At 41.6% G+C, this 14,734-nt stretch overlaps 1 protein-coding gene across 2 annotated transcripts in view; it reads right to left on the bottom strand.

The window, feature by feature from the left end:
* Positions 1-13,082, bottom strand: part of LOC138579502 (uncharacterized) — a 1,088,345-nt gene extending 1,075,263 nt beyond the window's left edge. For both annotated transcript variants that reach the window (XM_069649821.1, XM_069649823.1), the window contains exon 1: positions 13,043-13,082. In XM_069649821.1, the coding sequence (XP_069505922.1) occupies positions 13,043-13,049 (7 nt within the window). In that variant the 5' untranslated portion in view covers positions 13,050-13,082. The remainder of the gene's footprint in view (positions 1-13,042) is intronic.
* Between the last annotated feature and the right edge of the window lie 1,652 nt (positions 13,083-14,734).

The following is a 14,734-nucleotide window of genomic DNA, read 5'->3' as shown; positions in this document are numbered from 1 at the left end:
GACGCGATCGCCTATCAGAAGTCTCTGTGTTGAACTGGCAAGTACTTTGAAGTTGAAGTGTGAAAGACTGTAAAGTAATAAGTATAATGCTAGCGGTTTGACGGCTTGTGCCTGAACGAGGAAAGCTTGAACTGCCTCCGGAGGAAGGTCTGAATGAAAGTGGTCTGCGCCCAGAAGAGGGGGACCTGAGTGAAAGCTGTCTGAGCCCAGAGGAGAGGGTCCTAAGTTAATCAAACGGTTGTTTAAAAAGACATGAAGAGTTTCTGAAGTGTTATAGGTTGGTAGAACTGAACTGTGATTTGAAGGCTATAGTGAACCCGACGGAGGGATGCAAAGTGAAAGCAAGGGAAGTGAATCCCGCCTTTGATAAAGTGACAGAACTCAAAAGCTAGCTGAACTATGATTTGAAGGCCATAGTTACCCCAACAGAGGTAAGCCAAGTAAAAGTAAGGGGAAGTGGATCCCGCATTTTTATAAAGTGACTGAACATTGTTGTCAAGACGAGAGTCAACCCAACAAAGGGGTCTATTGAGGAAGCCGGGAAAGAGGGGAATCCTGCAAGGTGAGAGCTTGGGAAAGGATTCGCGAGGCCAAGCAAAAGACATTGATTCGATGGAGCCTGCCTTTTCGAAAGAAACCGCTTCCTGATGCCTATAGAGTCAAGGGGTGCTTACAGTCATGCCACTTTTCCGCCCTGTCCCGTGATGTAACGTGGGGAAGGGAGTACACTAGTTCAGCAGTTTACCCCAAAACACACTTTTGTTATTTATATATATATATGTATATATCATTGTCCCACCATTTTGTTATATAGAGTAAGGATTTGGCAATAGGGTTATTAGAATAGGCCAATTTTGTTTTGACACAACACCACTAGGACCACGTTTTCTTTATTTGATAGTTGTAGCTTGCTCCCATCTTAGATTTAGGTCTAGATTAGGCGTTTTTCTCACTCATCTACTGTTCAATAAACACTGTTGAAACATATGCTGTTGTGTCCGTCTTACTTATGATACCATGCCTTCCTTACACTTGTCAGCGCCCTGAGGCCTCTGGGTTTGTGGTGCTATACAAAAAAAATATATAGATAGAAATCTTGGTGTTCCACTTCAATGCACTGACACTGCTGCAGTATTGTCAGGGGTAATTGCGTAGACTGATGGAAGTATGCTGATTCTTCCCATGTTAGTGCATGGTGCCACTGTATATGGAACTACACAGGTGTGGATCACTGTTTTCCATTGGCACACCGTTTTCCAGCCAAGTGGTCAGATTCAGTTGCTGCTTTGTCTGTGTGAAGTTCTGCCACATTTTGAACTTTTGTGGTGGGTTAGCACACAGGCTGGGTATATGTGGGTGTGATAGTGCAGCCTGTGGGCGTGCTGTTGGTGCTCTGGATGCCACGTAATGATGCAATGTTATTATATGTTCTACGTCAGAAAGGCTGGGTATGAGGGGGTAAGATTCTATTAATACTACAGCCTCAGCATCTGTGGTGGTATTCTCATATTCTTCAGAATTGCTTTTTTCCAAAAAGAAATGCTTGTTCCTGTCTATATTTGTGTATGGAGTAAAATCTTTGTCTTGATCATCATCCATGTCATCATGATTAATATCTGACCCAGTGAATGGTGGTTGGGGAGATACAGACTTGGGATTTTCAGTCTCCTCCTTCATGTCAAGTACTCAGTCTGTTGTTCTTCCTTGATCTTTGTTATATAAGATCTGAAAACCTCCCCCCTTCTGATAGTTGATTGAACTGAAAGTTGTCCCACCACTGTCTTTTGGTGGAGGTTCATTGTCATGGTGAAATATAGATGCATATTCTTGTGCTGGCGCATGTACCCCAGGGTAACTCCAAAAGGGAGTATGGAATGTGAGTTGGATGATACCTTGAATTCATCACGTTAATTTCGGACCTCCCCAGTGCACACAGCAAGTGCGGCTGCTGGAGTAAACTAAAAAGACCAGAAACTGCACATCTCCTCCTGCCTCTCACTTATTTGGGTGCTGACATGCTGTTCCAAATGTTTGTCAACCGCCTGTCTGAATCTCTGATGCTCCTTCCCAGCAATTCAGATGAGCGTGGCTCCCCCACAAGATGCCCTCAGGATTTTGGGACTCCTCCTACTCCTACACCCGAGTATCACTTCTTAACATTACTCTAAATGCACTCAAATGTATGAAGCCTTCCCTAAGTGTCATAAGCAACTCACTAGAAACTACCTCCTGCCTTTCCGAAGATTGTGTGAGACCGCTGATTCATGGATTATTTGCGCCGAAAAAAACGGGATTTGTGCGCCATTCTGCCCGCAAATCCCCGTTTAACAAATGGGGATTTGCGGGGAGAATGGCGCACAAATCCTGTTTTTTTCAGCGCAAATAATCCATGAATCAGGGTGTAAATTGGGGCTCCAAATCCATTTACCACTTTAAGCCATTTGGTTGTACTTTGTATTGTATTGTATTTGTCATTCACATAGTATCTATCTTTGGGTTTGAGGCTTCCCAATCGGGCGCTAGGCACTCCTATGTTACAAATGAATCCATCGCAATTCAGAATCTTGAAAACATCTGGACATCTTATGTTCTTGTGTGTCCTTTGCCTAGGTGCCCATCAGTTGACATTTGTTTCGGCCTTCCTTGGGCCTTTTTCAAAACTAGGCTATAACCATTAATCCGAAAAGATATCAACAGTATATTACAGCATAACAGATTGTGAATTGTTATTGATACATATTGGAACATATTTGTCATATCATGCGTCAACAAATAATAAAAACACAAAGCAAATCATCAAGATCATGATATCCATTGAAATATGCACAGCATGATAAAAATAAAAAATATATGAAATCAAAACAAATCAGTTATGCACAGATGAAATGGGGTTGGGAAGGGGAGGGATGATTGGGACTAGGAGGAGAAAACAAAGGAAGAAATCCCATAAATAGCCTTTCACATATCAAATTACATTCCATGCTTGAGCTGATCTTATCAACTAGTGTTCCCTCATTGTGAACAATGTGCCACCTCATGCAGGACCATTCCCTATTCCTCTACTGGACGCTAGTGCCAGGTACAATCTCATTACCTATTTCACATGGTCATACAATGTTAATGTTTGTGTTTGAATATGTGTACACCTGTGCTTATATTGTCTTTCTTGTGTCTATTTAATTATTAAAGTGCCTTACCATGATATGGTTTAATATATGCCAGAACAAACGTGTGTCTGAAAGCGTAGTTGTACCCATGTGTGGTGTTCCTATCCCACTTGGTTAGTCACCTTATTCTTTTTCTTTTCCTTTTCCTAGTCACTGCTAATGCAGTGATAGTAAAACTCCCACTGTGAATAACAGGGTTAGTTCCCTTAACTCTAAAAAGTAAGTATATTCACAGAACAAACTATTGCAAAATTCTACCTTGGTACAGACATTTATCAATGTATTCCTGCCCATATCAAACCCATACCAAGAGGGAAACTGAGACAGTACCACTATCATCTCAAAACAAAATTGTCCATGCTCTACTAATTTTAAGAAATAAAAAACTACAAACCGAAGTGATATGATGTTCATCTTATATTAAGTGAACATACATCTCTATGAAAGGCCTGCAAATGCAACATAGCATCCCCTGCATCCCCCGGCAACTCCCACAACACAGATTTGACCTGTCCACCCCTCCATTCAAAGGTCAGATGGTCCATTGATGAGACTCCCTTCCCATTTTGAAGTGATCAGCACTTGCTAATTTAGCAAGGTGCATACTTACACGTCACCAAGCCTGAACCCAGCAGGAGAGGAGACTGAAACGCTGCCACAACCAGTGATTTAGATGAGCATGGCAAGGAGACTGGCTCCAACTATGCCTCTTGCCCCATGTACTTAGTGCCGATGCATGTATTATTTACCCCCTGCTTTTTTTTAGGTCTTGAGCCCTGTTCATTTTGATAACATTTGAAGACCCGCAAAAATTGCTTACTTCACTGCCTCAAGACCTTACAGGTAAATAGGCTTCCTTGCAATAGAGGGCAATCCTGTAGTAGACGCAACCTGCCCTGTCTGACCCAGGCCCAATCCCTGCCCTGCCCTGACATCATTGGAACCTGCTTGGAGTTTATTTCTTTTGACAGCCAAAATAATCCTTAGCTATAACTTCTGAAATAAAAGCATATTGCTAGTTGGGACAATTTGGCCAAATATATACACAATAAAAATAAAAGCAATTGGAACTGCAAAAACAAGCAGTTATCTTCAGTTAGCAAAACAAAATCACTAGTGTGTTTGCCGAGTGTTTGGCAGTAAAGAAGGAGAAGGAGAAGCTCTGTCACCCATACCCTCTGATAGAGCCTGTTGGAGTCTGTTCTTTGTTTCTACAACTGGAACCCTGAAGAACCACCCACAGACGCGGAGCGTAGCAGAGTGTTTGCCGAGTGTTCGCCGATGTGCGAACAAATGGACCTTGAGACATCAGGAGACATGCACTCAAGAACACGGAGTAAGGTACGTGCATTAGATGTCTTGGCAGAAAAGCAGTTTCTTAACGCATCATTAGCCACTACTCTTATTCCATCTATCACAAAGACTGGCACAAAAGGCATTGGGAAACAATGCAAAAAACTGCCATCTAATTTAAGCCTCAATAAAGTTTGTAATACCATCACAAATGAAAACCGCTCCCCAATCCCGCAAAACAATTGCTCCCCACCTTTTTTGGATGCTTGTGCAGCGCCTGGAGGGTCGCTGGCATGCTTTGAAGAGGCGTGTGACTGTCGCCGTGGCTCCGGTGCCCTCTGCGATGAGGTGTTTGCTGAGGCTGTGGTCGGTGAGCGGCGCGGCCAGCGAGAGAAGCGGGACGGGGGGGTTATGGTGAGGGGTGTAGAGGAGCCGCCTGCGATCGCCGAGGCAATGGCGAGCGTTGGCGCGGGCGATGTCCATGTGGCTCCCCGCGGGAGAGAGGAGACGAACTGTGAGCTGTGCGCGGAGCCTTTGTGCTCTGCCGCGGCCTCCCGGCAAGCCAAGGCGGATGGCCCGAAAGAGGCAAACGCTGAGCCCCGTAGTTGCGAGGGGCCGTGTGGCTCGCTTCCAGGTGTGGGCGGAGACATCCAGGAGCCTGAACTGGCTTTGTGTGCTGCGGACGCAGAGAGAGGAATTAACTCTCACGTGACCGGAGACGAGGAAAGCCAAGATGAAAGGCTCCCAGCAACAGAAAAGCACAGGCAAACAGGCCTAGCTGGAACTAATGACTTGGCCCTTCAAACGTCCCCGGAGATAGCTCAAGTAGCCTCTTACCCCACCCCATCACTAAATGTCCTAAACAAAAATAAAGTGCCTAAATCTTCAAACGAAAACATACATCCCAAAGTTCCAAAAAAAAGCATCAGCATAAAAAAGTTGGTCACTGGTGCAGATGGTGGCCAAGATAAAGGATTGGAAGCTTATGGCATGCAAAACCTGAAGAAGCAAACAAAAAAAAGGTGTTATTCCACATCAGAGATTGGCACTCTAAGATGGCCCTTTAATGGGAAAATTGCCCCCTTGGAAAAAAGCAAAATTTCAAATAGTGACAAAATTGAAATGATTAAAAAGAGCTACGAAGATGCCAGTGCAAGAACTGTGTCAAAAGAAAGTAATTCACCTTTCACAGGAAACGTAACCACTGAGATAACAGATGATGATCTATTAAACAACATAGTAGGGATCACAGACACACAGATGATAAACCCAACCATAGAAAAATCGAATGCTATGAATACCAACGCACAGAAAAGTGTAGTGTAAATAGATCAGAAAGAATCCACTCCAAAACGAAGCACAGAGAATGAATTACATGATTCTTGGGCACCTAAGCGCCCTCGAATCCATTCACCAGAGAAAATCTCTCTGCATAATACACCGGAGGATCCTACAAATTCTGTTAATAAAGTACCTTCGACCAGTGACACTGCAACTAAAATAATGCTCAAATTAGAAAATCACAGACAAAGGACTTTTGAAGAGAGAGATAAACAAAAATCGTGCTCTGGAAATAAAAGCATTACAAGATCAAATTAAAAACTTTTTACCACACACAAAAAAAGGCCCAACAGAAACCATGACATCAGAGGACATCTCATCATCCTCTTCAGAGTCCAGTCTAAATGAGAGTAACAGAAAGAAAAGAACAAATTTACAAAGACGTACAAATAGTACTTATTCATGGATCAACAAATGAAGTGAGGTGGTTAAAAGAGACACAGGAAGCAATCATAGCATCTGTATCAATAACATTGGCCCCTTTCCTAAAACTTTATGAAACTTTAAATGAAAACCAACGAGACCAATCAACAATGATTGCTTTAATGAATAGTAAAATGATTTATGTGGAATCAGTCATGGAGCAAATTAAAGAAAAGCGAAGTCGAGAGAAAGAAATGGACGGAGTGGTCCTAAAAACCTTGATTGATTTACCAAAAGAAGCTAAAACCGACAAACATCATTTCTTGGAAGGAATTCGAGAAATTGTTACAATTTTAGCCCCCCAATCAAAAAGACTGAACCAAGACTGAGCCCCATGCGGCCTCGCACATGTGAAGAGCAGAGAGAGGCCCATTGTGCTCCACATATGACGGGACTTGAATCAATACATCCAGGAGCCTCTGACATCGTGCCTCTGAATGCAAGAATAATCCCTAAACCAACACAAACTGAAAATGAAATTGGCCAAAATACTACATCTGAGACTGCCGAAAAATCGATTGAAAATGCAGAGAAAGCAAAAACAAGTGCTTTCCCAATATTCGATCCAAATGCAAATAAGAAGTCAGAAGTAGTAAACACAAACAACATACAAAAGAAAAGCCAAAAAAGTTTAAGTAAAACAAAAAACGTGACCAGCAAAGAAAAGAAGAAGCAATGTGGGTCAAGGAGCTTTTTACGAAATGTAAAAGACATAGTGGAAAAAGAGCCGCTTAGCGCCGCCTCTTGCAGCAAACTTATAGAGTCACCTACCCAGTTGATCCCTGAAAAGATCCCAACAGTCTCTGTGTCATCAGAAGAAGAAGTATACAAGAACTCCTAGACTGCTCGGTATATGATGATGAAAATGTACAAACAGATGAAACACAGGAACGAGTGATCATGGATTTCAATACATACGAAGCTAAAGAAGTATGCATTGATCCCAGGGCACCTGATAAAGAAGATTTTCTAACCCTAAGTGATAAACTAAAAAAATGCACAGCTAAATACTTCGAATCAAAAGAACCGAAGGGATATTCTTCACAAAAAGAACTGCTATTTACTTTCCCGAAAAATGCACAACAAAATGATATAAGAAAGGAGCCATGGCCCCTGAATGGAAAACAAGGAAATTCCAGAAACACCGGCCTGAATTCCAAATGGATGAAGCAAAAACCAAAACCACCGAAAAACACGGTTGTAATAATTGAAAAAACGGTAAAAAATTCGGATGGACTGACATTAAATCGATCAGCAATTATGAGACTTCTTCAATATATCCCTCAATTAAAAACAATAAAATCAGAAGAACTATTGTCAGTAAGTTTTCCGAATGAAGCGCGCGTTGATCTGGTGGAAATTGTGACGAACTCAGTGATACTTGCTTCGATTATGCTAGAGGCCTACGAGAATTTCAGAGCACTGGGATTTACGATCTCTGAACTAGCCGATGTTCAAACCACAAATGAAGAGCCTGGAACCAGTGAAAAAATAAAACTGTACACTTCGAGAGAACATTCTCTGGAGATGAAGGTTTGCATCCAATCAATTCGAGAATCGAAAATAGAAAGACAAATCAAAGAGAGAATTATCAACATGACCAGAGTAACATGAGTGAAAATAAAAACAAATCAGGATTGACTATAGAACCATCATACAGTACAGCGATGGAAAATGGAAATAAAGAACAAATACAAATGCGCGAAAAAGAGCATTTAAATAAAATAAAAATAACAATAAGAAGAAATGAAAAAACAAGCGAACTAATAAATTCGCAACAAACGACAAAAGAAGATCCGAAATATTGGAATTGGTTAGCAGGCTCTCTCGTCACCAAACCAAAAACTGTAGCCACTCAAACAAATTCACACTAACCAATGGAAAATAGGAAGCTGGAACACCAGAGGTTTCCGACACCTTTTCAATGATTTCAATCCATCTCTAAACGAGCTAGATATTATATGCATACAGGAATCCTGGCTAAAAATAGCCCCTTTTAAGGAAGGATTCACTGTGCTATGCAATCCCGCTAAAGGAAGCTCGATTGGAAGACCATCTGCAGGTCTCTTAACCCTAATTAAAAATGGGTCAGGAATACAGGTGATTGAATCTAAAAATGTTAATTCGCACACACAAGCAACAGTCATACAATTTCAGCTAGAAGCTCCAAAAGCCAACCAAATAATGTTAATACTAAATGTCTATTGGAACCCCTTACAAAATGAAGATGAATACTTCATAGACCAAATAATGGAATGCTTAGATGGAAAAACAGAAGCATACAAAGAACTAAATATTATCATCTGTGGCGATCTGAATGCGAATTGCTTTGAAGAAAATAAAGCTCCCCAAATTGACACAAACAAAAACGACTATAAACGTAAACGTGGAATGAAGAAATGGAAGCAAGAAGATTGCACAGACTTAATGGTAATATGAAGGGTGATATACCACCTGCAAAGACTTGGTCAAATGGCAATGTGAGTAATATACTTGACTATATGTTTGTTTGCGAACGATTACTAGCAAAGGCACAAAGCTTTAGGATATCACCTTCGAATTACAGTGATCATGAACCAATCATTGCTGAATTTTTATACTGGGAAACTCGAACAAATCAAATAAGGGATGCGAAAATAGAGTTAGAACATGGCTTAAATCGCCTAAGGCTGAAAAAAAGCGACTTTGATGTTGTATTAAAAAACCTAGAAAAGTGGCAATCTAAAGAAAAAATGTCCGTAGAATATGAGACATCATTACAGATATTTAAACAAAGCTTCGGAAAATACATAAAACCAAGAGTCAGAAAGTTACATGTATATGACCCAGAAGTAGTGATACAAAAGAAACTACTAAGGAAAGACATATGTGCATTAAAAAATGGAAAGAACAAAGATCTGAAAGAACTGATCCAAAAAAGAAAACAAAAATACAAAAACTGGCAGAAAGCCCACAAATCGCAACTGCTCCAACAAGATGCTGAAGCCATGCAGAAAGCAAAATCTAATGCAAATAGTAGATCATTATGGGACCTGCTAAATGATAAACAATCAACGGCAGCGCTCACGAATCCAATACCCGAAAATGTTTGGTCAGAACACTTTACAAAATTATTCAACGAGACAGAAACTCCGGATAAGGACAATATTAAAGAAGAACCACCATGTCCTTGGGAAATTGAATTCGATAAGGAAGAGATAAAGTCCTTAATTTTGAGAGCAAGCTCTTCAAGAGCCCCAGGTCCAGATGGCTTGTCAAACGCAGTGCTAAAAGAAGATCCAGAAAAATGGGCAATTTTCTGCGAAAGACTCTTTAAGAGAATTGTGAAGCAAGGCCAAATACCAAGATCATGGAAGTTGGCTATCATCGTTCCTATTTTTAAAAAAGGTAATAGGATGGATCCTAAAAATTACCGACCAATCGCCCTGCTAGATTGTGTTGGAAACATTTTTGCCACTATTTTGCTAAAACAACTAAAAATCTGGATCAAGGACTCGAATACCTATGATAAAAGACAATCAGGCTTTGTCGAAAATGTGGGGTGTAATTTAAATCTCCTGATTCTAGGACTGATGAAAAGAAGGGCCTACACAAACAAACAAAAACTGTAAATAGCCAGTATTGATCTACGACAAGCCTTCGATAGCGTGAATAGAAGTCGGCTCTGGGAAAAATTGGCCTCCAAAGGGTGCCCCTCTGATCTCTTGAAAGCGATCAAAGAACTGTACGCCGAAACTTCAATAAGAATTAAACTAGATCAAGGCGGAAATTTATCTGAGGATATAAAAACAGCAAAAGGCCTTAAACAAGGATGCCCGCTAGCAGCCACTTTATTCTGCTTTTATATCGAAGACCTGCAACAATGCTTTGAAAACATCAGGACTTTTCCACCGAGATTAAACTGTAAACCAGTCAACCATCTGCTTTATGCTGACGACCTGATAATCTTAGACCATACACAAATTGGTCTGCAACGTGCTTTAAATCAGGTTGAAAAATATATAGAAAATAATGACCTAGAAATAAATGCAGATAAAACCGAAATATTAATAATCGGTGATAAAAGATGGAAAAAGACCAAAAATGAAGAATGGAAAGTGAATGAAACCTGGATAAAACCATGTGATGAAATGAGATACTTGGGTTTACAAATAAGCGGAATAAAAAATGAAGAGCCCTGGAAAAAGATGCTAAAGACAAAAACTAAACAGCTAACAGCCCAAGCAATCATCATCAATAAAAGATACGGAAAATTCTCTCTCTGCCCAGTGATAACATTCTACAGGCTCAAAGTAATTCCTACACTAATATATGGAGCTGAAACTGGTACAAATATCCCAGAGAAATTCTGGCCCACTTTAGAAGGTCTTTTTTGGAAAACCGTCCTCCCGATACCAAAAGCAATCCCAATCTCGGTAATTCGCCATGAACTAGGTCTAACATCAATATATATACACATCCGCTACAATCAATTGATGTTGTATAGAAAAACAATGAATAATCTGACACCTCCCCAATTTGAAATATTGGGCAAATCCAACAACTATGAAGAAAAAGCAGTAGAAGATTGGAAAAACAGAAATGAACAAACCCTGACAGAATTTGGCCTTAAAACCCAAACACTAGCGGAGAAACCAACAGCTGTAAAAAGAGCGCTTTGGGCTGAGGACTGGTCGAATACTCAAATGAAACAAGCTTTGTCAAAAACCCATACACTTCTGAAATCCAATTGTGGTGTGATGTCTATCTTACCAGACTATTTGAAAAAGTTCCCAAATTCGAAACAAAGAGATCTGTTATTACGTTTCAGACTGAATATTCTACAAAACAAGACAACAAAAGCAAGATATACGAAAGAGGAAATATGTACAAAATGCAGATTGTGCAAAAGAAGCGAAGAATCTCTAACTCACTTAGTGTTATTCTGCACAGAATTAAGAGACCTGCGAAACTTGTTTCTAGCAAGTAACATCACTGACTTATGCGGTCTAGATGCGGAGAAATGGTGGAGTCGAATCTACGCTTGCCAATCCCCAAAAATAAACTTTGCAACGGTCAAATTTCTAGAAAATACCCTAAAAAGGCTAGACCATATCGATGAGGGAAACGCATCGTAAACAATGAATTTGAACGACTGAAAGGATGTGTTGAGTTAATGTGAGATATTCACTTGTTACTCCAAACCATTGATCTAATAATTTTATCTTAATTAACATTGTTGGTAATCAAAATTTATTTTAAGTACTCCACTCGAACCCGAATGGGGTTTTAAATTAGTTTAGCCTTCTCCGGTTTTTCTAGTTATTCTTCAGTTAATGTTTTAGTTATCTTTTTAGTTACCCCTTACCTTTTACTTATTCTTTGGACCGTTGCTTTGTCTAGTTTGATGTGATTTCATTACGACAGATCTCTTTATGAAATGTAATGTTTTACTGATCGTGAAAGGTTTGAAATAAACCAAATACACTTAAATAAAAAAATAAAAAAATAAAAAATCACTATATTTTTGCAATGCCTTCCACAGTCAGGAGATGTTTTCAATCACAAATGTCATCATACCTTTACAAGAAATATGCCTACCAATTACATCTGGGAAGAGATGTGTTCAAGTTCCTGAACTCAGATTGGTCTCAAATCCCAGCTTCTCCACTTAAACAAAGTGTCTGCTCCCAGGCAAATCCCTTTATTTCACTATGCCTTATCTCCCAAAATTAAAAGTGTATGTAAGGTATTCAGCTCACACTGTCCGCTGCTACTTCAAATAAAGCCTCACTCCTGATATTTCCACATAGGTAAATATTAACAGTGATAATTACTATGCTGGATATCACAGTTTGTTTGTCTCCTGCCTTACTCATGGCAATGTATTTTTTATGTAACTTCCCATGATACTTGCGTATTAAAGACTCATTCTATTACATTATTTTTTGTAGTATCACTGATGTCACTATTCATGTAAATAAGGGGAGGGAGAAGGCACACATGTTTTGCCGCCCAAGGCCTGCAAATCCTAGGACCCGCCCTCGACACAATCTACAATGGGAAAAATAGGGTAAACATGGGACTTCCCCGGTGATGAACGACGAAGGGTATAGTATGACATGCCATTTGTAACGCGCCTACACACAAGTGTTTCAAGGCGCAATAGGTAACCCTATTAAAAGGTTTCCTTTCACTGTACAGGCCCCGCATGACGTGCAGCTTGATAGATTTCGAGTCTTGTGTATTGAAATGGATATTGGCTATAGGTGTCTTGATACATTTTAATAGATTTGTTTATGTAAAACTGCCAGTAAATTCACACTTGTAACTTAGTCAAATAAGACTTTTCTTAAATTCATACTCAAGTACCATATTTTCTCAAGATTAAAACTTAAACCGTGTCTTCTTCGTCTCTACGTTGGGTCGAGTCCTCTTCCCAAACCTCCACAAAATCTGTCCTCGTGTCCTTTTGAAAATATAACCAAATGCGAAGCTTAACAGAAACTGCGTTCCATGTGACTCAAGAACGTTTCTAAGAAAACTTGTAAGAATGAGCTTTAAATAAGGACTTTCATTCACAGAAAAACATGACTCTGGGGGTTGGGGGTGGCGTGACTCCCCGCGCATCCCATTGAAGGCGTGTAGAGCTTTCTCATAGTGTTCGCTTGCCAAGTATCCTGTGCCTCTAAGCTGCATGGATAAAGTTCTCTGAAACGCGCCCAGCTGCTATCTATCACACGCCGAGTGGAACCCACAATTCCCAGTTCACCCTGTCCGACAGGCTTCCCCACCCGCCCAGTTCACCCTGTCCGACAGGCTCTCCCACCCGCCCTTACCGCTCATTTATGTCCACCAACGGCTCCGCACGCGCAGTCTGCCGTTTCAGTGGGAAGAATCGTTCGCCAGAACCATCCATTTTATTTCTGAGGTAAAGAGTAGGGTTTGCTGGTTTAAAAGCTGCCCTTTCTTTCTGATACAGTTTACAGTTCGCGAGACTCTGTGTTGGCGCGGACCGTGAATGGGAGACTGTTTTTTTCTTTTAAGAACAAAAACAGGTAATGTAGGATCTCCCTACGTGTGTATTGGAATCTTCCAGGTGCTGCACGGGTGGCACTGAAAGGTCAGTCCCAGGGAGGAAAGACAGGAGGAAAATACGTTCACTGATAGATTGGCACAAGCAGTGCTTGTATGTTTACGTCTGCAGTGGTGGAAATGGAACAACAAGCATTGGCAATGCTGATCGTTTTGGCGTTTACTGCTGTTCTTTGCATTCGTAGGCACCAGTTTGCAAGGAGGAGAGTGCAACGTTTCAAAGAAGGATGCGATAAGGAGCGCAGGTGTGTAAGAAAATGAGAAGGGAGGAGAATAAAGCAAGGGAGGAAACCATTGAGAGAGGGTGTCATCGATGATGAGCAAGAGGAAATAGGAGCGAAAACGAATGAGAGTGGTAGAGAGTGGTAATTGGGTGGGGAAAGAGAGTGGGAGAGGTTGGGTGGGTGTACAGAGAGTTGACGTAGGGTGGGTGGGGTAGGGTCGTTGGGTGGGGGGGTCAAGCAAGTGGGGGTAAGATGAAAAGGTCGAGATAGAGAGAGCAGGCGTTTTTTTAGGGAGAGTGGGGGTAGGGTGAGCTGAGGTAGGGTAGTTTGGGGTAGACAGCAGGAGTAGGGAGGGTGTGTTGGGGTACAAGAGAGTGGGGTAGGGTGGGTGGGGTAGAGAGATTGGTGGGTGGGGGTAGCAAGGGTGTTGCTTAGGTGGTTGGTGGTAGACAGGGTAGGGTATGTGTGGGTAGGAGTATAGAGAGTGGGGATTGGGTGGGTGAGGATAAAGCAAGTGAGGGGAGGGTAGGTGGGTGGGGTAGAGAGGGTGTGGGTTGGGTGGTTGACGGTAGACAGGATAGGGCGGGTAGGGTTAGAGAGTGGCGATTGAGTGAGTGAGGTTAGAGTGAGTGAGGGTAGGGTGGATGGGGTAGTGAGAGCGGGGGTAGGGTGGTGGGGGTAGACAGTAGAGTGGGTGGGTGAGGGTAGGGGTGGTTGAGTAGTTGGTGTTAGAGAGGGTGGGGATGGGTAGAGAGGGTGGGGTAGTGCAGTTGTATAGTGATAAATGGTGTGGGGTTAGGGTGGGTGCAGGTAGAGAGGGAGGGGGTAGGGTGTGTAGGGGTGGGTGAGTGTGTGGGGTTAGAAGGAGTGGGTGGGCAATGGTAGTTGGTTGGGGCAACAAACATGAAGAAAAGCAGCCTCAGGAGGACAAAAGTAACCCAAAATAGCCCAAACAAAACCCAACCAGCATATGTAATGGGGGTGGGGTAGGCTGGAAGGGGTAGAGAGAGTGGGAGTGGGATGGATGAGGGTAGAGAGAGTGGATGTGGGGTGGTCGCATTCAGCACCACCCTGACTCACACCCCAAACTAGACAGTTCATATGGTACTTTTATGTATTTACGTAATAAACACAAATATAGATATTTTCGCACCATGTTATGTGACTAAAACAAACCCAGCTCTTTTCGTACCATACCTCAGTGGGAATACT

This window comes from Ambystoma mexicanum, chromosome 3p (genome assembly GCF_040938575.1).
Source record: "Ambystoma mexicanum isolate Mex_15411 chromosome 3p, UKY_AmexF1_1, whole genome shotgun sequence".
Taxonomy (NCBI): domain Eukaryota; kingdom Metazoa; phylum Chordata; class Amphibia; order Caudata; family Ambystomatidae; genus Ambystoma; species Ambystoma mexicanum.
Note: the sequence above shows the minus strand (reverse complement) of the source record. Positions and strands in the feature narration are given on the sequence as shown.